The sequence below is a fragment of the Struthio camelus genome, chromosome 2, assembly GCF_040807025.1.
Source record: "Struthio camelus isolate bStrCam1 chromosome 2, bStrCam1.hap1, whole genome shotgun sequence".
NCBI classification, from domain to species: domain Eukaryota; kingdom Metazoa; phylum Chordata; class Aves; order Struthioniformes; family Struthionidae; genus Struthio; species Struthio camelus.
Window position 1 is genome coordinate 99,935,895 of NC_090943.1, and position 23,294 is coordinate 99,959,188.

At 40.7% G+C, this 23,294-nt stretch overlaps 1 protein-coding gene across 6 annotated transcripts in view; it reads right to left on the bottom strand.

Moving 5' to 3' along the window:
- Positions 1-22,855, bottom strand: part of NUP153 (nucleoporin 153) — a 44,691-nt gene extending 21,836 nt beyond the window's left edge. For 2 of the 6 annotated variants that reach the window (XM_068931776.1, XM_068931774.1), the window contains exons 1-8: positions 22,698-22,852; positions 7,182-7,395; positions 4,823-5,071; positions 3,617-3,756; positions 3,406-3,534; positions 1,553-1,669; positions 1,394-1,438; positions 1,246-1,299 (exon numbers count right to left, since the gene is read on the bottom strand). In XM_068931776.1, coding sequence (XP_068787877.1) covers positions 1,246-1,299; positions 1,394-1,438; positions 1,553-1,669; positions 3,406-3,534; positions 3,617-3,756; positions 4,823-5,071; positions 7,182-7,395; positions 22,698-22,787 — 1,038 coding nt within the window. In that variant the 5' untranslated portion in view covers positions 22,788-22,852. Of the gene's footprint in view, positions 1-1,245; positions 1,300-1,393; positions 1,439-1,552; positions 1,670-3,405; positions 3,535-3,616; positions 3,757-4,822; positions 5,072-7,181; positions 7,399-22,154; positions 22,515-22,697 lie in introns of those variants that run through there. The other 4 variants (XM_068931775.1, XM_068931773.1, XM_068931777.1 and 1 more) reach the window with 4 other exon arrangements.
- Positions 22,856-23,294: the final 439 nt, after the last annotated feature.

The window sequence follows — 23,294 nt, forward strand, 5'->3', positions numbered from 1 at the left end:
GCTTCAGTGCACAAGTGTTCTGTCAACTACACATTTGCTTTCGCAGCAAAACACATTACCCTCTCCTTGGCAAACAATTACTTCTCAGCAAGGGCTTCCCTTTCATTGCCAAACATTATGACTTCCAGTATTAGGAACAGACAATTTCTCTTCTTTTGCCTAGTGACAGCTGCGTGCAACATTCGTTTACTGGCTGACAACTCCAGGCTGTCTGTTGCAAATCTAGTAGATCTTCCTTAATGCCTCATCACAGGTGTAATTCCACAGTTTAACTGAGAATCCATACCAGCCTTGTCTTCAATCATTTCGGATATCATTTATGGTAAAGAAATTATAGCCTTTACTTTTCAATGTTCCTGTACTTTAGCATATGGCAAAAAAAAATAGCACCAGAAAGCTCAGATGTTTTTAAGTTCTGAAGCATCTGTAAACACAGTTACACTCAATCAAGAGATTAGGATAGAAACTTAAGACATTCTGTCCACTTTTTCATTAAAACAGCGGACGGAAAGTTTGCATGGAAGGAAAACCATTGTTTTGTTCCTTCAGTTGCCTGATGTTGAAGTGGCCTTTTGCGGGTTTCAGAATTGAATAAACTCAATCATACCCCATATTAAAGTTCAGTTAAAAAACATGACTAATTTTCACTTTTTCAGTAAAAATGAAGATATCATGATTTACTACACAGCAATACCACCAACTTAATGCCACCTTAGAAAAGGAATTTAGGAACATAGGATTACACAAATGACAAAAAAATGTTCCTCCTTCTTAAATCAAGCAGGGAAAAAAAAAGAAGTATTACTTTTTTGCACCGAAATGAACACAGAAGCCTGACAAAATCTGTATATATGACAACTCAGGCAATATTTCTTCATTTCTGATGATTTCTCCAAGAGAAAGCTTTCCTAAAAACAAAATTCAACATGTAGCTTAACTTCAAGTTACAGCACAACATAAAATCGTGTGTGTTCCAGAAAAGTTCTTCTTGATTGACATACCCAGATACCATAATACAAAGATAACAGAATCCCTAAACGAAGTAATCTTCACAGCCCTTCATTTAGCGTGGGCAGAAAGACATTTTTAACAATATGTGCGCCGCCAGGACAGCTGTATTTCCTAGAATGCTAAAATTAACTTGAATTCGTGCATATGCTGTCTTTGAGGTTTGTGAAATTTCTGCTAATAGCTACAAAGCAGAGAAAGTTAAGCATCTCAGCTTAAGACGTTATTGACTCTTACCTGTTTTCGTTTTGAATGGAAGCCAGTAATATCCAGCACACTCCTGTCCACAGGCTAGAGGAAAAAAGTAAGCCTAAATATTAGAGAAAGATTTTTCTAAGAGAAGCTTTCACGCAACAAAAAGCTGCCAGTTTACTGATCAACTTACAGAAGACAGTGGAGTAGAAACAGAAGATGGAATCCTTTTAGCATCCTGTTGAACAAGCAGTGCAATAAATTAATCTAGACATAAAGAACATCTTTGTATTTGTACTGGCATATTTACAGTGCTTTATAAAGATAAGAAATTAAAAGGAGAGCCATTTACCGCCAAAGGACTTGACATCTTCTCCAAAGACTGCAAGATGCGCCGTGCCGTGGAACTTGTGACACCATAGGATTGCACGTTTGCTTGTTTAGCTTTCATTTGTCTTCTTACTGGCGTCTGAAAAATTAGCATTTTAAATGCTAGTACGCTTGACTTTGAATTAAATGGGTGTGTATGGCTAAATAGACGATATAGCCAATAATTTAGTGATGATGGAGAAAAAGGAACTCACTAGGAGGTGAGATGACGACAGTTTAACGGGGCCCCATGCACCTTGAACAGGGGACAAAGCAACACGAACAAAAGAAATACTTAAACATAAAGCCACAAGTGGAAGAAGTTGGGACTGTCAGGGTCTCTGAAGCAGTAACCAGGAAAAAAGAACTCAAGCAAAGCTTTGCGCTGCAGAAAGTACTTCCAGTAACAAAAGAGATCTCAGTTTCCTGATGGAAAATCAGTGTATACCACCGTCATCAGGAATAGTTCTACTTCTTATGCTGCGTCCAGTATTGTATCTGTCTGTCGATCTGTCGAACACTGTTTAAAGAGATCTGATTTGTACTGTAATAGATCTAAAGATTAAGTATTACACTGAAAAAAAGGAATTGTGTTTTATTGGCCCCGGATGACTTTGAACATCATTCAAAAACTTTCTGCAGTGAAAAAAAAATGTTTTTTTTAATTGCCTCATGCAACCACATGACACTTAACATGACGTTATGAAAAGACAGGAAGCAAACCATATAGCATGTAAAAATTAAGCAAGTGCGGCTGCAATCCACAGCAAACGGCAACAAATAAACTAGTTTCTCCTTTAAAAGCCTACACTTTTGGTTCCTCTTTTCAGCATAACAGATATACATATAGATAAATATATATATATATATATATATAAAGAAATAAAAGTAGCTGACCAAAGAGACTTCCTAGCTTGCAGGAAGTTTTGAGTCTTCTGAAGTTTGATTTAAAACCGAGCCAGAACAAACCACAAGTTTTCAAGGTTTGACAGAAGTCAAGAACTTGATGGACCTGCCCAGTTTCATGGCACAAAGGGACTGCCAGAGTAAATCCGGCAAACCTGTTTCCTGTTCCTAAATAAAGTTCTGATCTGCGTCATTTTGATTTAAACACACATTCCCAGCAAATGAGATTTTATTGACTTGCTTTTAGATTCAACTCTAGCTACTGATAATTGTCAGCCTTTCTTATTTGCTGATTCTTTTTAGGACACTAAGAACTCTTATGGGCAAATAACTCTTTTTCAAGAGTTCCATGAATTTTATTAAAATAGAAAGCATGCTATTGTTTATCTTGAAATTGTATTTTGGATTGCATACCTCTCTAGTAAACAGAGGAGCAAAGGATCAGCAAAGCTGTCTTTTGGATACTATTAAAGTACAGAGCACAGTTTCATAAAATATACTTATGAGTGTAGCATTCAAGCAGGTTTGACTATTGTAGCTTTTGCTACTACAAGCACAAGTTTTCACAGTTACGCTTTCACTGTTTTCATTTTTTAAATAAAGACTGCATACATTTGTTAATGTAATTCAGACAACGGCAGACAATGGCACTTGCATGGAAGTTTTTGGAAAGACCAAACAGCGAAAGCGCAACTAGAAACAACCAGCTAGAACTAAGATGTTACTGTCATTCTTTTTCATTAGGAGGATGAAGCCTAGGCAGTTGTTAAAAGAGGATTTATATAGAAATTCCTCTTTTCTACTCCTGTAACCTGGTAGAATAGGAACTGTTAGCCCATTTGCAGCTCTCTCCTCACAGCTCCTTTGTGAGTGCTATCCATTCTGTATTTCAATTACAATTCCCCTCCCACTGCATCATTATTCTCATACCTGATAAGGAGCAATTCTCACTTTCATCTGTCTTGCTGCTGCAGCTGCACCACCATAAGTGGTCTTTCCAGGGTAAAACGGAGAATCCCCAAGCTGACTTGTCTTAAACACAGAAGTGTTTCCAAGTGACTGCAGAGAGATATTATGGTAAGTGGTTAGAAAAATGGATACACGTTCAGCTTGACTAAAAAACACATTGTGTAGTACTTACAGGAGAGAGAGCTCCAAAAGCAGATAAGTTGAATGCAGGTTTTTTAGAACTGGCTGCCGTGTGCTGTGAGAGGGAATGAGATCTTTCAGCCTCTGTGGACCAGAGTGGTGGAGCCGATGTATTTTTTGAAACTGCTATATCTGCCAAAAGGATATATACAATATGTAAATACCTTGTGTACACAGATAACTTTTCAATATTAAAGACCACTCTAACTTCAGAGTTCTTTAATATAGAAAAATAAGTCTTAAAGAAAGAAGAAATCCCCCAATACTCAATGCCCCAGACTCAAAATCTGTTCACAGAACTGAGTAAATACCTACTTTTCTTTACTGTTTCAAAGCATTCATAGCAAATTAATACTATTCTTCAAACACAGAGCTTTTTGGTTTTGTTTTCCATGGAAAGATATAAGGGGACTGCATAAACATAGGTACATCTATACAGATACAAAGTTTTTCCTACGTTGATAAAGGGTTGGAGGCCAGCACAGGTCAGAACTGCATGGGTCTTAAACCTGAAAGATTCCCCAAAGGCTAATCTAACAAATTTAATGATCTGTTTTCCATGTGCTTTATGAAAAAAAGCATCAGGAAGAGCACTAGCAGAGTCAGGTTGTATTGCCAAAGCCTAGCGACATCTACTCTCAACTTTTAAGTTTTCCAACAGGCTTGCTGATCATGCCTCAGATCTTAATTACATGAGAGACAAGAAAAAGCTGCAAAACTGCTGCTTGCCCTATTGCAGTGAGATTACCTAGGTCTCCAAATACATCTCCAGCTGCTCCTGGCAAAACTCAGAAAAGCATCTTGTGTTTCTATTTGTCACCTAGAATTATTCACAGGTAAGCAGTTGTCAGTTAGATACCGAGTTACTCTCCTATCCAGGTAATCAACCTGGTTGTCAAGCTACTGAGTCACGTTCAGTTCCCACCGTTTCAGTTCAAGATTTACGTATAACCTAGTTGAAAAGACTGTATCTCAGCACTGATTCTTTGTAACACTAGGGTCTCATAAATCTCTAAGCACTGTTATATTAAAAAGGTGACATGATTATATACTTCTAAAACACTAAAAATTGAATTTAATTCCAATATCCAAAGCGGGCATCTACCTATGTTATTTACTAAGAGGATACAGAGTATCAACAGAAAACGAAATATGTAATGCTGTGAAAAAAGAGTTAGACTGAGAAAATGAAAGTTACCTTTATCAGATGCTCTAGAGGAGAAGCCACTGGTTGTTGAGATGTTATCATCATCATGCTGAGAGGTAGAATCTTTTATTTCTTTTACAAGAGAGAATCCAGGACTGCCAATGCCAAGTGCAGAAGATGTAGAGGCCTGACAATGTGGTACTGCGGAATCCAACATGCTACAGTTCAAATGGCTCCGATGAAGAGAGGGCCTTGTTAACACATCTGAAAAGTTTAATGCAGATCTACTCGTGGATGGTTCTAAACAAGAATAGGGAGACAATTAGCTTTCTTATAGGCAAGCTCACAGAAGCCAAAACCTGCTTTCTATCAACAGTCAGTCTACTGCCAAGGTTTCAGTACAAAAATAGAGAAGCCGAATTTAACTTCTTCCTCACTCACATATAGGGTTTCATTTAACTGTCTGATTACAACAGCAACACTGCTAACAATAATAAATACTAATGTCACATTAAGAGGAAGTTGAGTATGAGGTTTTACAACACACTAAATTCTGACCCCACACTCAAGTGCTCTAAAACTATCTTTCACTAAATCAAACATATAAAAATTCTTTGACTTGCATATAAACCTTGCAATCAGCTTTCCAAAACTTAAGATTTTATTCTTACATAGCAAGAGTTGCAGACACCTCTGCAATTTATATGACCTTTTAAGAAAGATAAAGCTAAGCTAAGTACATAACATGAAAACACCTCCTTGCAGTATTTTTCCAAATTCTACCATATCAGGCAAAACACTATGTCCTATCCATTAATTTCTTGAGATTTTGACACAAAGAACAAGTCAGCATCCCTGCCTCAGTAAGAAGATGAGCATTTTTTTTCCCCCTCATAAACCAAAAGGCCTGTAAACACTGCCAATGTCCTGGAGGAAGAAGTCTCACAGCTCTAACTTGCTAAACGAAGGGGAAAAACTATTAATGGGTATTTTGCCTGACATCAGTCCACAGCCTCTCCCAGGATTTCTAGGAAAGATGATTTAAAGTCACTATCCTCTTGATATTTAGACTGAAGCTTAAACTGGCTAGTTCAAGCGTCATAACCTCTGTAGTACTACTAATTAGGTTTCCAAAGCACAAGTAGATTTTCAGGACAGCATTGTTTTAGAAAAAGGAAGTGGTTCAGACTGAAGGCCGGCTGAGCAAAGGAATATAGGCTCTAGCACAGTGGTACTTCAGAGCTGATGAAACAGGTTTTTCCTATGAGAAGGATTCGTTTGGGGGTTTTTTCTTTGTTTATAAGCGTAGCAAGTAAGAGCAGTATATGGAATCTCCAGCCTGCAACATAAGCTCTTAGAGGTTCTAGGGCATCCATCTGCTCCTGAGCTCTTGGAGTTACTAAGTTTGCTGGGCAGCTGTTATTACTGAAAGGTCCTTTCACACATTTCTTTAGAAAATCCAACATGTGTTCCTCAGTCATGAAGACCTTCTCTGTTCCTTTATCCAAACTTATTCTCTAGCTATACTTACCCAGAAAGCTAGAAGTTCCTCATTTACAATTAGGAGGCATTGCAGAGAAAGGTATTTCCTCATTCTTTTTGATTCAGTAACTAAAGAGAAGCAACTGACTTTGCATGTATAGATGGTTATCTATGCATACTCAGACAAAACAATCTCCTTATTAAAAATTAAGTTCTGCAAAACTGCTAGCATAAGAAAAACTCAAATGAGAACATACGCAAATTTGCACAGCAGGACTACAGAAATAATTAGTGAAAGGCTCTGGATATAAAACACAGATAAATCTTTACAATTTGTAAAGTAAGGGGTTGTAAACTTCTTTGCCAAGGGTCCAAATAACTTTTCAAAGATTTCAGGCACAAACCATATCCAGGAACTGGTTCCCCAGTTCTCCATTAAACTAACAGGGAATTTCTCCACATTGATCAAAGCCACCCGAAGAAAAACAGAATTAAGACGTAAGAAGAAAGAATCTTCCTCTAGCATTCTAGCATTCTCATCAGCCTTTTGTTCTGAGGACTACAAAATATATTAATGTTTTTATTACCTCGGGAAACTAGATAAACTTTCATTCCGGACCCCATTGGAAAAAAAAAAAATAACTTAGAGCACCTGAGACAGAGGATTATCAACATTTTGCGCCTGGTTAATAGAGTACATGAAGTTAAATTGATGAATTCTAAGAGCTGTAAGACATCCTCCAGAATATCCTTGGACAACATGTTTCACAATTACGTTTACAGTTTAAAGCTAAGGCAGTTTCACAAACATAGTTATTTCAATTCTGTCAAAACCCTCTTTCCAGCTTCCTTTAGAAATCTAAATCTGAAAGTATAAATCTGTGAATAAATACAGATGGCCGGAATACTAAACGTTTTTTTCACATACCTTCTAAATTAATTCTTGCTGATTCAGGCGTGACTCTCCCATCAATCACTATGGTATCATCATCTGGATAATCATGATGAAAATTTACTGGATTCTCTTCCTGGTTTGTAGATTCACTTGTATCTACACAGTCATCTTCACTTTTATTGAAATACTTCTGTAACCATCCTGGCACAATGTTTTTCACTGATTCTGTCACTCTGCTAATGATTCCCTGCTTGAAAGAAAAACACTTGTTTTAACTACAGAAAAACATTCAACAGTATACTCTGAAATGCAACTTCCACAGACCTTAAAGACAGATATTAGGTATCAAATACTCCGAACAAGATAAAGGAGTTTGATGCTTGACAGAGAATCTCTATAGTTCTGGGACACATGACAAAAATTCACTTAACATTTATTGCTACCTTCCAGTTTCTGCACCAGCCAGTCACCTTGGCAGTTCTCAAAATTCTGAAACTTCAGTGAAAGTTCACCAAGAACTTGTCAATTCACAAGGCCAGCTGGAATATTATTTCTAAACAACTCCTGATATACATACTTGTTTTAGGACTCCTCCACTTCATGCCCTCACTTGAAATCCATCAAAAAAAGAAGCTCAGCAGTTAGTTAGTTAGTTAGTTAGTTAAAATCAGTGCATTTAAATATTTCAGAGTATTTTTCTAATGCTGAATTGCAGTAACAAAACGCATCAGAAACCATTCTTATGCTCTGAACACTCAGGGTATCCCGAGAGAAATCCTAGAAGAAACAAAGCTATAGCTGAATAGCAGATGCCTTACCACTGGACTGTTAAATAGATCTGTTTTGATTGAATTTCATTTCATGCTACATTAATGTTGTGGACTTCTAAACCCTAACATTCTGCAATACTGAATAGGTAAAAGCCATTTCCACTTTGCCATTTAACAATTCTTTGCAATGTTTGCATTCTACACTTAAGAAATACATATTTCAGTCAGTCACTTGTTCCCTATCATACCCTCAACATTTCAACACCTCTAGTCAAATCTCAGCCCTGCATGGCAGATCACGTGCAACACTGAGTTCCCTCCCTCTTGCACTCACTATAGCTGCATAACTAGCTGGTACGTTAAACTAGCAAATATGAAAGGTAATCCAGCAAATTGAACACTTTGTTTAACTCTTTTTACTTTTCAGTAAGTGAAATTCAAATTTTTTTTTTTTGGAATGGCATTATCAGTTGCTAACATATATACCAAAGGTTCTGGCACAGTACTTGGATATTTATCTGATTTTAGGCAACAGATGGTCAAAATTATTATTCAGCTGTAGAACTGGGCAATGCTTTTTCCAGTCCTTTACATACATGCAGCATTAGTTAAGATTTTCTCAATCACTGAACAAGATATTACTGGCCTTAAAATTGGCCTGCACAATTCTCTCGCTGAAGAAATCCTTCAAAGACTTAATTCTACCTACTTGAGACTTAAATGGAGGAAGTCATAGGCATCCAGGAGAGTAAACATACAATCATCTTTAGCATCCCAAATAAGTAACTGGAGAAGCTAGCTAGACTAATAATTAACCGAGATGACATTTTACCATCCATATCTAAATATAGGCTGGTCTGACTCTTTCTTTCATATGACGGCCTTGCTACCTTTCACCATATTAGCAGGACTTTAAGATTAAACTCAACACAGGGTAACATCTTAAATCAATTCAAGAGCTGGAACCTGGTAAGTGCAGTTATAGTGCAGAAAGTACTAACAGTCTGCTCCATCTGGCTTGTGCATGGTGAAAGACAAACAAGAAGCAGTTTTACACTCCAAAATACCGACGGCTTAGTGACAAAGCAAGGAAAAGCAAAATTCACTGCAACACACCTCTGTTTTCTATTTGCAAAATGAAAATACCGATTGGAATTACTGTGAGAGAACGAGGCAGGCATTGTGAGCGAATCATAACACATCATCAAGTATAGATCTCGCTAACAAAAGACTCCCTCACAAAAGCAAAACGTACATGCTAGGTAAGTCCCCCTCCAACCCCCCTGTATCTCACTAAAACAAAGATTTCCTTAAGCTGCCTCTTATCTCTCCAGAACACTGACCTTAGTGACACTCAAACAGCTGAAACCCAGGAAATAAAAGTATTATTGCTGTGCAAGTGAGGCAGCACTGGTACCACTGACCAAATACACTTTTAAACATGCACGCTCTATATCCTGCTAGGGCATTTTAGCAAGGTGTCATGCCTTGCATTGCTTTTAAAGCTGGCATTTCAATTTTCCTCTAACTTTTAATTTTCTTATTCTCCAGCTTCAGCACATCTGTTTGAACACCCTTTCCCTCTCCCTGCACGAGCTTACCCTGTCAGCACTAGAGCATTGGCCCTCCTCACTCCTGTGTCTCCAGCATCATCCCTTGCCAATCACTGGCTCCCTGCTGCACTCCCTAGCGCTCTACAGAGGCACCGAACTTTAGTACTATGAACGGGCAGGAGATGCCACAGGACAATCCTAACTGTGCCCAGCAGCATTTTACTCACTGAATGTGTTTTAGTCCTTCAGCACATTATTAACTCACTGATTTCAGCAGTTTGAGAGCTGCTGTCAGTACCAACAGTTGCCTGCTCCTTCTAAATGCACTCATATTCTATTCTCATTCTAAAATATCAGCAGAAAAGCAGACCCAAACACAGAACATAAAAAGAAAATCCACAATAAAGACCCAATAGCTTAAGAATAGATATTTACAACAGCTCTTCAAATTCTTTGAATCCTGTGCGTGTACAACTGTGCTAGACAGATCTATGTATGTATAAAACCACAGCAACAGTAACAATGGTTACAGTTACTCAAAGCGTATTACCTTGAGACGCAACTCGGAAGGAAAAATTGTGAGACAAGAATGCTAACCGTTACACAAATAAGTGTTATAATTTACTACTTTGAAAGACTTCAAAGAATTTATATGAAGAAATGAATAACACCTGATCATTGTCAAAATTGGACTCCCAAACTTACAAACAAGCTATTTCTTGGTTAAAAATACTTAACAAACAGGACAGTTTTCCCAGTTCATAAGGGTCTTTCATACAGCAATACGGAAAAAAGTGCCGACAGGAGTACTCCGAAAGAGTGATTACTGGTAAACATCTATTTTTGTAATTGAGTAGATCTCAATCTGAGAGGATTAAGTAAATCCCGCTATGCAACACGGAACGTGCTCAAAAACTATACCTAAAGGTCATATACGAACATGAGGTCTTTAGAGATGCAAAATCTACAACCTCCTAAAAGAGCTAATTTCTACTTCATTATATGTACACCTCAAAGCAACGAGTTTTTACCTCCAGGCCAATTCATAGATTTTTTTTCCTTCTCATTTTGAAGTTAAAGTTATTAAAACACATGAATCAATAAGTCCTCAAAAAGAAAACCTGCAAGCTTCAGCACCTAAGGGTGAAGTTCATCAAGACAGGGCAGATCAATCTAACCACTTTCAGTCACAGAGAAGGAACGTTCCTCTCTCTCCATCCCCCACTACGTTACCTTGTGCCAGCTCTGGCGCACAGCAGACTACTCTCTGTACTCGCTGAATTCATGAATCTGGCAAAAAGTGCATGTTTCTCCGCTGCACTAATGAGTTCAACCGGCTCAGTGCAGCAGAACTGGCCCGAGAGAGAGAAATCAGGCAGCCAGAACAAGGGAAAGGGGAAACAAGACTTCTCCCTTCTTCAAACAATCTGTGTCTGTACTGCCATTAAAACACTGTCCCATTCTTCCCTTCACCTCGATCCACCTCCTTTGTGCTGGCACTGGCACATATGCAGCCATGTGACAAACTGTAATCAGGGAACAGATCCAGCCCAAAATTCACCTAGAGAGTGTGATGGCGAGGACTCCCTTTCAGGGGGATCAGCTCCCTGGTCCACCTTACCACTTGGCTGCACAAGTGCTAGCGCAAAGGCAAGAACAGAAACACGACAGGGTTGTCTCTTGCAGCAGCACAGACGCAGACCGGCTTAAACTAACTGCATTTTTGCTCTTTAGGGAGTGGTTTCAATTTGGATGTAGGACAGCAGAGTTTGATATTTCATTATAAAAAAAAAAAAAGACAATAAAACTTATGACTTAATATGAACAATATGTTACAGGAATGCCATTAATTACGTAATGCTGGGGAGGAAAAATACACTTTATTTAAGGCAACTGGATTGGTTCAAATTTATTTCTAAAAATCATGAAGAATTATGCTTACAGATGCCAGCTTACTTCCTTTTTATTGCTTGAAGACTCATCTTCCTTAGTCTAGTTAGCTTTAAAATAAACATCCTAGGGAAAGTCAGGTACTGTTTTATATTTTGGCACTGCTTGCAGATATGCACCATGAAAAGAGTAGCGCACTACTACCACTTCGATTTGAGTTCAAAAAGCCAGCATATGCTCCCATAGACAAATTAGCATCCAACCTACAAGGTTAAATCCTTATGACACTCAACAGTTTTAACTTAAATTTTGTCCACGCCTTTAAACTGACTAAAAATTTCAAAACGTTTCTTAACACAAGGAAAAACTCTGTTACTGTGAGGGTGACTGAGCACTGGCACAGGTTGCCCAGAGAGGCTGGGGAGTCTCCTTCCCTGGAGATATTGAAAAGCCGTCTGGACACAATCCTGTGCAACGTGCTCTAGGTGACCCTGCCTGCGCAGGGGGGTTGGACTAGATGATCTCCAGAGGTCCCTTCCGACCTTGGCCATTCTGTGATGCTGTGAAACTGACACTTACCCAAAAGAGAACATGAAGTACAGGACATCTTACTTCCTTTTTTTGCAGGAACTATTAGGCTGACTAGCATTAGGTGATAGCGGTGATCAGAGATGGGTGTCATAAATCACGGAGCATATGGCTAGCGTTAAACTTTGTGATAGGAATCTATCAGTGTCAAAAATGAAAAACTTAAGATTAAAAGGAGACTACTTTCATTAATAACTTTACAAGCAGTTTTAAAGGAGTATATTGTTACTCTAAGAAAGGATCACAAATACAGCTAATTATTTTTTTTGAAAGCCTCACACTGACTCAGCATGCACACAGTTAAGTTTCAAAGACAGTACATAGAGCTACATTAACAGAAACGCAGCTCAACGTTGTTTTTTTTTTTCTTTTCCTACAAAGGAACCCTGTACACTAATCCAATCATTTTCCTTTAATGAGCACAATAGCTAAAGCAACATATGGCACCAGGATAGCAAAGTCTGACATAACTGCATGAACAAGTTTAAAATTTTCCAAATTAAAATTATCAAAAAAATATATTTCCCATAGTACCAGACTCTTCTGACAAGGCCATTGGAAAAAAGCAATTAGATTTAGCAAAGTATGATAATACACATTCATATTTAGAATTTTAATACACAGTTCAGACATAAAAATGCCTAACTTATTTACAGCAATTCTCCCTATAAGACCCTACTCATTACAGTATCTCAGTATCGCCAAAGATGTTTGCTAATAGAAAGAGCAAACTCTCTCTCTTCCCCCCTATTTACTGTAAATAACAAGCCTAGGAAGGCTTTCAATATATCATTTCCATTCCACCAATCCGCTATCTCCTAAAATATTCTAGATTCTCAGGAATTAAACGACATTTTAAGTGCCACTTCACCTAAAAGCGCACACACACAAATATGATGCCACACACTAATCAAAGACACATAGTAGTGATGACACATTTGGTGCGTAAAACACAAACAAGGGCAAGCCAAATTCCACAACTTCTGAAGCAACAGTTAAATGCCATGCAAGGGCAACTCAGCTTCCTGACACCATCCTTATGTCAGATGCTTTCTAGTGCAGACAAGGCTTTATAACTAACATGAAGCATATCTCACAAAACGAAGTACTTTCTACCACAGTATTTCATTACTGCCACTTTGGAGTAGCACTCCAAAGTAAACTACCTCGTAACAAGAAAACTAGAATTGTATTTTTAAATTAAATGTAGTGGTAATAAAAGATAGCAAAGTACTTCCGTTGCTTCAAAGCAAAGCACATACTGCTTCAAAGCAGCAGCATGCTGCTCTGAAATAACTTTTTTATCCATACTGATCCACAAACTGAGCTGACAATAGGATATGTCAGTGGATTTGCGAATGTAACATATCATTTCTGTTACACATTGATCATGTTATCTTATTCATAATCATTTTAGTTTTTTAAGTGACAGTTATTTTTCTTATTGGTTGCTATCAAAACTGTACTTGACAAAGTCAAAATCCAAAATTCAGAAAGCCTGCCCATGTATGCCCTCAAGTCGTAACAGTTATCTTGCTAGAACGAGGGACTGATACGTGAATAAGATAAAATGAAGTAACTGAAGAATCACCTTTAGTTATTCTCTGTGAACACCAGACTTTAGGGAGGCTTTGAGTTTTGCTACTTTTGAAGCACCAAACTGACATTCTGTCTAGCGTATGAAAGTTCAACCTCACAATTCAGCTGCATCAAGAGAAGCTGCAATTCATTTCAATAGGACGTGGGAGTCTTTAAATTTATATGATGCGTGACCCTGCTGCGTATGCTCTCTGACTAGCTTTAAAAATGTAAGAATTGGTGCTTAGAAGAAACTAAAAAACACTGCCTTTCAGGCACAGCTGCTTTAGACGCAGGCATTGTTTCATCTCGTTAATTCTCTGGTAATTTATCTGTTGTATCTTCGGTAACTTAAGCTAATACTCTGGAACTGTGAAGCCGAGACAGGTACGTCTCTGCCACAGAGCAGTACAGTAACCTCTGGTCATTAGGGGCAGCAACGACTTTCTGGCCGTGTATTTTCATCATAGCTCACCTCGCAGAGCCAAGTGAGTATGTCTCATGTAAACATACTACCATTATCTCCAAACATTGTTCTCTTACCAGTGACACAAACTGTCATTGCCCAGAGACCTTTTGTTAGTGATGGTAGGCAGTAGCATCTACAATTCTGTATATTTTCTGCAACTCTGTGAAGTTGAATTACAAATACTTTAGGCTGACATTAGAACAGTTGCACTATTACAACTTGATTTAGAATGTATCTAGTTACACTACAGTAAATCTCTAATACACTTACATTTAAATCAGTTTAAACCTTGTATCTGCTTAGCTTAGGATGACTTAAACTACAAATGCACCTAACATCACAGGTTTGCACATATTTCTATCGCGCACAGGTTTTTTCCCAGCCAACCTAATAGTTTGTTGCTGTAAGTATTTATGTGCCTCACTACATCCTTAATCTAGTCTCAAAGAAAACGTCAGTTGAACAGTTTAAATCTTTGGCAGGTTTACTGTAATCTAGAAGGTTATATCAGCCCCAGAGTTCTAACAGCGGGCTGAGACAGCCCATCTGCTTCAGAAAAACACATTTCTGTTCAAAACACAATCACAGCCTAAAAGCAAAGTCGGCTAGCTTTGCAGGACACGCGCAAACATTTCTTTCCAACGGCAGAGCTATGGCAACAATAACAGACAAGCTGGGCAAGAAGAACGAAAATCTTCTACTGGCATAGCCATTTTCAAAGACAGCACGTGTGTTAAAACTGAAATTGAATCATTGCTATTAAGACCTCAGCGCATGATGGGGTGTTCAGGTGTTAACATGCACACTTCTTCCCTACAAAGATGCATCTAAAGACTATCATGAACGTGTGCTTACTTTGAAAAACAGAAGGAGATCACAACCAAGCCAAAGACACACGAAGGCATGGTTACTAAATGCAATACGCAATTATGAGATGAGTAACAGAAACTCAAAGGAAGTTTTCCCCTGGAAATATTAGTACTCCTTCCCCAATATGAAAGCTCTGGTGGGATGGTATTTCCTACAAAGAGCAGAGAAAAACATTTACAAATACCTATTCCCTCTTTTGACCAAAAAAAAAAAAAAAAAAACCAAACAAACAAACTCTGCAATAACAAAAACAAAATAGCAAATCTTACAGTTAAAAGTTCTCTTTAATAATTACTTGTTAAAGTAATACAGAATACCACAATGACAAATACTGTATCAGCAACTTACAAAACTACTTATGCTTTAGGCAAAGCCAAATAAGCTAGTTCATACTTGCCTTCACTCAAATTTAAGATGACCCAACTGACTTTGCCTAAAGGGGTTTAGAGTGTGATCACATACTCCCCTCCACTAATAAAGCTGCTGGTATAACAATCTTCCACCAAAGGTGGTGATAAACAGCTGCGAACAATACTAGCTTTAGGTGGTTCAACTGTTATCTATGTATGTGTATGCATGTATATACATATGTTTATTTTGCTGTTTAAGTGTGTGCATGTTATATACCTGTATATATACATAAGTTATATATATGTTTACACACACACAGAAAAAGCATATTTGAATTGCACCTTCAATTAAATAGCCATAACAGCTTTTCTGTAGACAGGACCTGTATAGTTCAGGCATCACGAGAAAGTCAGTCAAGGGTTTATAAGCAGCATTATATATAAAAATAAATTTAAAAAAAAAAGTATGGAATGTGGTGGCAAGAAAGGGAGACATCTGCCAGGAGAGATCTGTCCAAGAGAATATGATAACTATGCCCAAAGTTAGTACAGTTATTCACAAAACTGAACAGAACATATGAATCAAAGGGTAAGTTATTTAATACCCTAAAAAGGAAGAATTAAAAATAGCTCAAATTCTTCATTAAAAAAATATTTAGCATATTTACTAATTCTTCACATCAAAGACAGGTATTGTACTTTTCAAAAAGCATACAGGAGAGTTTTCATAATACTGTCTTAGTAGAACGTACCAAGAAATGTATACTGAGAACCATCTCCTCCCTCTTCTCTCGTGACTGTACAAACAACACCATTCAACAGTTCATACTTGTACAGTATCTACTCAATAAAAACATTTAAAAGACTGGCAAGAAAAAAAAAGAGTTTTTGCAATTTAACAGCTGGAAAATGAGAAAAATCTATCACATGACCCACCAGCTCAAAAGAAACAGAAGATGCTTTTAAAATGGTCTGGGAAACAGCAACCTTAGAGAAAGTGCACTTAGCTACGCTCTTCCTGAGGGGAGCCTTACAGCTTATTCTAGATAAAATAGAACAGCGAGATGCAGGCATTATTTCTTCCCTGAAAACCAATATAGCCCCGAGACAAAATGAGGATGCACCAGTAAAAGGATTATGAACCTAAAGTAACGTCGACACGTATGCTGGAACCGCATGTCTGTGTGTTCTGTGGGCCAACAGCAGCTGTCACACAACCGCACGGCCACAGAGGCTGGGTGGGAGCCTGCGGTCACCTAGTCCAAGCTCTTCCTCAGAGCAGGGCCAGGGAGAGCAGGTTGCCCAGGGCGGTGTTCAGCTAGCTTTGGATGGAGACCTCTCTGGGAAGCTCTTCTAGTGTGCGACCAACACACTGGAACCGTGTGATTTACAGTGAAACATTTTCCTAATATCTAATCGGCATTTCCTATTTTGCAACTTGAGTCTGCTGCGTTTTGTCCCATTGCTGTTAAAATCCAAGAAGAGTTTGGCTCCACCTTTGCTATACCCTACCATTAGGTATTTGCAGGTCTCCCCTTTGCTTTCTCTTCTTAAGGCTGAACAAAGCCAGCTCTCTCAGCCTCCTCACACATCACATGCTCCAGCCCCCTCGTCATCTTGGTGGCCCTCTGCTAGACTTGCTCCAGTATGTCAGCACCTTTCAGGTACTGGGGAGGCCAAAACTGGACACATGCTCCAGAAGCAAACTTGCAAGTGAATAGAGGGGAATCATCACCTTCCTCCATCTGCTGCCCACATTGTTTCTAATACAGCCCCAGTATGCAGTTGGCCTTCTTCACCTCAAGGGTACACTGCTGATTCAGGTTCAACCTGTCCACCAGGATGCGTGGGGTTGTTTTGTCCCAGAGGAAAGACTTGCTATTTGCCTTTGTTGAACCTCATGAGGTTTCTGTCAGCCCCTTCTGTTGAGACCCCTCAAAGGCGGCACTACCCTTCAGCATACAGATGCTCCCCAGGTTCAGTTTCACCTCGGAACCTGCTGAGGGAATACTCCGTTCCCTCACCCCAGATTGTTGATAAAGACACAAAACAGTATCGGCCCCAGTATTAACCCCTGAGAGACGCTATTAATAGCCAGCTGCCAGTGCAACTTTGTACTGCTGATCACAACCCTGGGAGCCCAGCGGTCCACCTCATTTTCCAACCACTTAACAGTCTTCTCAGTTAGTCCATATTTCACCAATTTGCTACTAGGATAATACGGGAGACCATGCTTAGGACCTTGCTAAATATCAAGGTGAACAACATTCGCTGCTCACTCCTTGTCCACTGAGTCGGCCATCTAGTTGTGTTATGAATTTGTTACACAACGCTGTGCTAGCCTGCATCTATGCTAACCTGAAATTGCTCTTCTTAAAACTTTTTAGGTGAGTAAAAAGGATTTTGCACTCTATCCTCATATAGCTTTCAGAATCAGCAGGAGCTCAGCTCCTCCGTGACAGTGCAGCAAGAGCCAGCTCTAATTACTGACTGGAGAAATAAATACTCTCTCAGAGGAAGTGATGTGCTGCCTGCAACTAAGGCAATTTGCAGTGTCCCAGCTAACACAACCAATTATTGCATCTGTTTTTCAAACCTCTGTCCTAAGATACCACCCACTAATATTGTTTTTCTTTTTTTCCCAACACTTTGCAGCCCCCAGGACTGTCATGACAACACTTTGGGAGAGAATAATCAAAATATTAATAAAATGCTACAGACATCATGTTCTACAATTTGTTTTACCATTGAGAGCACTGATAGCCCAAATGAGAGAAAACTGTCAATAAAGTTTTTCCCAACTAGGATACATTTCTGCTTACAGCAACAGTAGAAGGTATTCATAACTACTAGCAAGCATAATATTTAAAAATCCATTTTGCTAATAAAGTTTACTTGATAGTACTGGGAGAGAGAAAACCAACTGAAGTTAAATAGCCCATTCTCTTAAAACAAACCTTTAAATACAAATTAACCTTTTTAAAAAAATCTATGAATATTTAGCTCAGTGTGCAAGCCTACTACTAAACCAAAACAAGCAGGAAGATGTATGCAAAAATAAAAACAATCATCTTAGCACACTTCAAGGTATAATCCTATTGATAACAGTTAAACCAATAGAGTTATACTTATATAACGCCCTACAGACATTCTTAACAGTTTAGAGATTTTTTTAAACTAATATTTTCCTGCTTCAGGTTTATGAAACATTACCTAATTTAAATTACTCAACATGATATTCTAAGAACACTACCTCTTGAACACAAGAGATTCAAAATCTCTTCCCAGAATAAAACAGGCAGCTTATAAGAGTCGTCCTGCCCGCTGTCTGCAGCCACTGCCCACCGAGAAAACCCCATACATAACATAAAACAAATCAAACAGTAGTTTAGAACTGGGCTGTCTTCAAGAGCAGGTGACAATGTAATGACTTAGGTATTGTTGCACATACTTTAAGTTCCCAGTCCGCCGACTATTTTGTCTGGGCAGAATCTTACATCACATCTCAAATGACTTTGCAAAACTCCCCAGTCCACAGCACCTTTTGTGACCAGGACCAGTGAATATACCTTCCAACGGCCTTCCAGTCCCCTCTTTCTGGTAATATCCTAACTACATCAGCACAAGACCAACCACACGCGTGCAGCAGCACACGCTGGTTTCATCAAGTAAAACACATTTGGACTGTTCTGCTTTATACGAGTGCAGCACATCTACATTAGAAATATGTGCTGCCATTTCTACACGCAAGAAAAAATAAAAACAGGCCACTCACCAGCACAAGTTTCAATCTACAATTGTGATTGCCAATATCAAAAAGCACTAATTTGAAGCTTAAAACAAACATACAGGCTTATGGCAAGGGTATAAAAACTTTTCATATAAATTGTTTTTCCTTGAGTTTAAATCTGCTTGTATGAGTTTTGAAGTGCGGAAGAGTCAAATTTCTTCATATTTTCATTCGAATAACTAATTATGAAGTAAAAATAACACAATGACATATTTAGAATCTTTGAAATCTCTAGGCTACCCAGATGAGAACGGCAATTTTCTAAGCTAAACCAGCACACACACGAAAAAAAGCTAAACAAAGTTAAGAACGGGAATATGCAGATACTATAGTAGAAGCTGTGTAATAAATCAGTAATATAAACACTATTCCCACTTACACTACTGATTCCAATCATCAGCTAAGTGACCGAGACTAACCAGCATTTGGAAGCACTGGGGCCACATCCACAGGCTGGCCAGGGAACCCAAATGTTGGGCACAGCAGTACCCACCTTGGTTTCAGCTGCTTGGCTCTCAGAACAGAAGCAGCAATTTTAACCCAAGTGCCTAAGTTCCTTACATGCTGCCCAAGGAGCCTCGATATTTCAGAATGACATGGCTAAGTAAACAGGTAGCATGCCAAGCATGGCATTACCTAAAGTCAACATATTCAGCATGGAGCTGTCAACATTTGGCCGTTAGGAAAGCACAGTGAATGGGGAGGAACTCCTAAATTCTACTCCCAGAATGCCTAACCCAGAGATACAAAAAGGCTCTTTTGTTTTTGTGGATTCCCAGCCCAGAAACCTCCATGGTGGGTAAGTACACACCATCACTACTTAGCAGCACTGCCACTTTTTTTTTTTCTTTTAGTAATAGATCTATAGATAGTATTCACAGTCCCTCTTCTATGTAAGAAATATCATGGTTCAGTTCCCATCATTAATGGAGTGGATTTGAATCCATATCTCCATTTCCCAGAAAAAATACAAACGCTACAAGTCATAGTCATATCTTGCAGACAGCATCTTTTCACCTGTCCTACTTGAGGCTGATTCTTAAAAGGTAGTACTAGATTAAAAAACAAAAACAAACAAACAAAAACATAAGGATGCATGGCTCTAAAGCTTAATGGTCAGGGCATTTGGGAAGAAGGAGCAGGAAACACCAGGCTTGGCATCTCTGCTCCATGAACTATCTAACATAAAACAAGTAAGTTCTGAGAACAAGGAACAAAGCCTACATGTCTCCCCGTTCTTGAAGAAGCACCCCAATCAGCAGGCCAGAGGGCAACATTTTCTCACATACCCTCTTTCTGCCTCAATGAATCATGCATTCTTTTTCTGGATAGTAAACCAGCTTCAGTCAAAAGAACGAAAGACAACATACAGCTTGGCAACTAGGATATTTGCCTGGAAAGTAGATGATGTAGGTTGATCCCTCAAGGCAAAAAAGGAAACTAAAGCAGGGTCTACCACATTCTGAACAAATGCTTTAACTGCTAGTTGTTATATAGCAGCAAGCAGCACCTCCTCTTCCAACTGTCTTCTAAAGCTGTCACCGTATTTTACAGAAGACTGATTTTGCAGTACATGTTACGTATGACCAGAGAATTACCACCTGATCAAACTCCTCAAGAGATTATGGCAAAAGAACAACAACCAGAAAGCAGACACCATGATGCCTAGGCATCATGGCAACCATCCCTCATACGAGTGGAAAAAAAAAAAAAAATCAGATATCCCGGGAACTTTAAAGCTACTAGCTATACTGCCTACAACCTTCAGATAATTTCAGAGTTTGATGATAAGAGACTGAGGGTTTTCAGGACTCTAATTTTGACCACAAGCACCTAAAAAAGGTCTGTCAACAAATTTCCACAGGCTATGATTCTATTTGCTGATAAAAGCAGCGGGATGAGGGTCAGGACTAGAGGTACAGCATCATGTCAAAGTTGCACTGAACACTTTCATGTCTTCCGAAACTCACTACAGAGAGACAATTAGTATTAAATCACAGAATACTTCTGCAGAGCAGACATTGTACTGAAAACAAGAACGCTTGTCAATCACTACAACTTAGGTTAGCTATTTACCCAGACGCTCATCTTCTTATGTAAGTTAACAAGCCGCACGTGGTTAAAAAGCTATTCATGACAATAAATGCACATACCTAACTTCTCTCAGTTTGCCAATTTATTAAATCATTACAATAACTCTCTCTCCAATGCTTCACTGTTAATCTGATTTATGTATTCAAGTTGCAGCATCCAACCCTCTGAGTAGAATCCCACAGATATCCCTAATCATGTGTTTGCTTTGGCACACTATTTAAATAAACCTACTAGAAAATGCACAAAGATAACAGACAACAGAAGAGTTAGAAAACCATCTAGTCTGTAATTACTTCAGATTAATGTGCCAGGTTTATCTACACAGTATGAACACATGCAAGACATGGCACTTTCAGTAATATTCCGTCATTCGCGTGAAACGTTCAACATTTGCTCTGCACGTGTAGTGATTCTTTTGTATTCAGTGTCTCTATCCTAGCTTTATAGGGACAACCTTGCTTATCAGTATACTACATATAAACCTCAAAAAAATATAGTACTCCTCAAAATAAGAAAAAAATGAGTAACAATTCACGCATAATGCTCCCTCAGTTTTCGATATAATACTCATTCCTGTAGCTACTGATAAGTTACTAAGTTACTGATTTAATAATGCAAAGGTTTTGGCTGAAGAGCCCACTTCAGGTTCACATACACATGCGAAGGCATATCCAGAGCAGTGTTTCCGGGCCTCTTGAAAATTCTTAGCAAATAGAAATCAGGAAGCATTTCTGCATCTCCCTCTCCAGCCACTAACTGGTGTGGGATTTTCGTGGTGCAGTGTACAAACTAGCTTTTGTTATCCATCTACTCTATCCTGCAATAAAAAGGAGAACAAATGCCTCATGAATTACATTTAACTTGCGCTGCATCAGCACATTTAAGCACAGGCAAGAGAGACAGGCAAGAGACTGAAGAAATTACCAGATGCAGAACTGAGGGTCCTCCCAAAAACCAAACCTGAAGATGAATAACTATAGCTTCCCTCACAAACTGATTTGCAAGATGGGCTGGAACTTGTGCACAGGGCAAACACTGGAAGAGACGCACTTACATCCCTCAGTTTAACTAGAAGGGGGCTCCTCTGCAGAGCCGCGTTTGCCAGACGGCGACCCCAAACCATTCCTCCTGGTGTCTCTCCGAGGGCGATCAGAGAGCGCGAAGACAAAAAGAGGGTCGCCGAGGACAGGGGCCAGCCCGCTCCCGCCACGGCGGGGCGAAGAGGGGCGGCCGCCCCTCCCCGGCCACCGCGGCGGCACCGGCCGCCTCCCGCCTCTATTTCCTGCCGAGCCGAGGCATCTCCTCCCTCCACCCGGCCGAGCCAGCGGGGGGCAACGAGCGAGCGACGGAGGGAAGGCAAACAAAAGGGGCAGCGCGGCGCTGCGCACACGCGGCGCCCCGCGGGCCCGGCGGCGGCCGCTGCCGCCCGCCCGCCCGCCCGGAAATCCCACAATGCCGCTGCCCCGGCGGGAAACCCCTCCCCTGCCCTCCCCTGCCCGCTCCACCGGGAAACCCCGGCCCGGCCCGGCCCGGCCCGGCCCGACGGGGCCGCCCTCCCCAGGCCGCCGCCGCCGCCCGCCGCCGCGCCGCGCCTCACCTGCTTACTCCTGGCGTAAGGCGGCTTCGCGGCGCCCAGGTGGTACCGCCGGGTCCGGATCTTGCCGCCGCCGCCGCCGCCCGAGGCCATGTTGGGATCCTGCCCCCCTGCTGCCCCGGCCGCGCCGCGCGCAGCGGGCCCGGCCCCCGCCGCCTCGTGCGGCCCCGCTCCTCCCCTCCCCCCCCACCCACCCCACTCCCCCCGCCCGGCCGCCCTCCCCCGCGGCGCGGCTCGGCGCGGCCCGGCCGCCCTCTCCCCCCCCCCCCGCCCCTCTGTGCTGTCACCGTCTCTCTAGAGACGCGCCCGGCTCGGCCTGCTGGCGGCTGCCGCCCGCCACGCGCCGCGCGGCCTGCGCGGGGGCTCCGCGGCCTGCCCCTCCCCGCCGCGCCGCGCCGCCCCCCCCCCCGCGCGCTCTCTCTCTCCCTCACGCGCGCGCGCTCTCACTGCCCCCTTCCCTTCCCCCCACCCCCGCCGCGCGCGCTCGCTCCTCTGCGCTCCGCTTCCCCCCGCCCGCTCGCGCGCGCGCGCCCTTTGCCTGCTCCGCGCTCGGGCGCCGGCCGGCCCCGTCCTGCCCGCCCGCCCGCTCGCGCCGCCGCC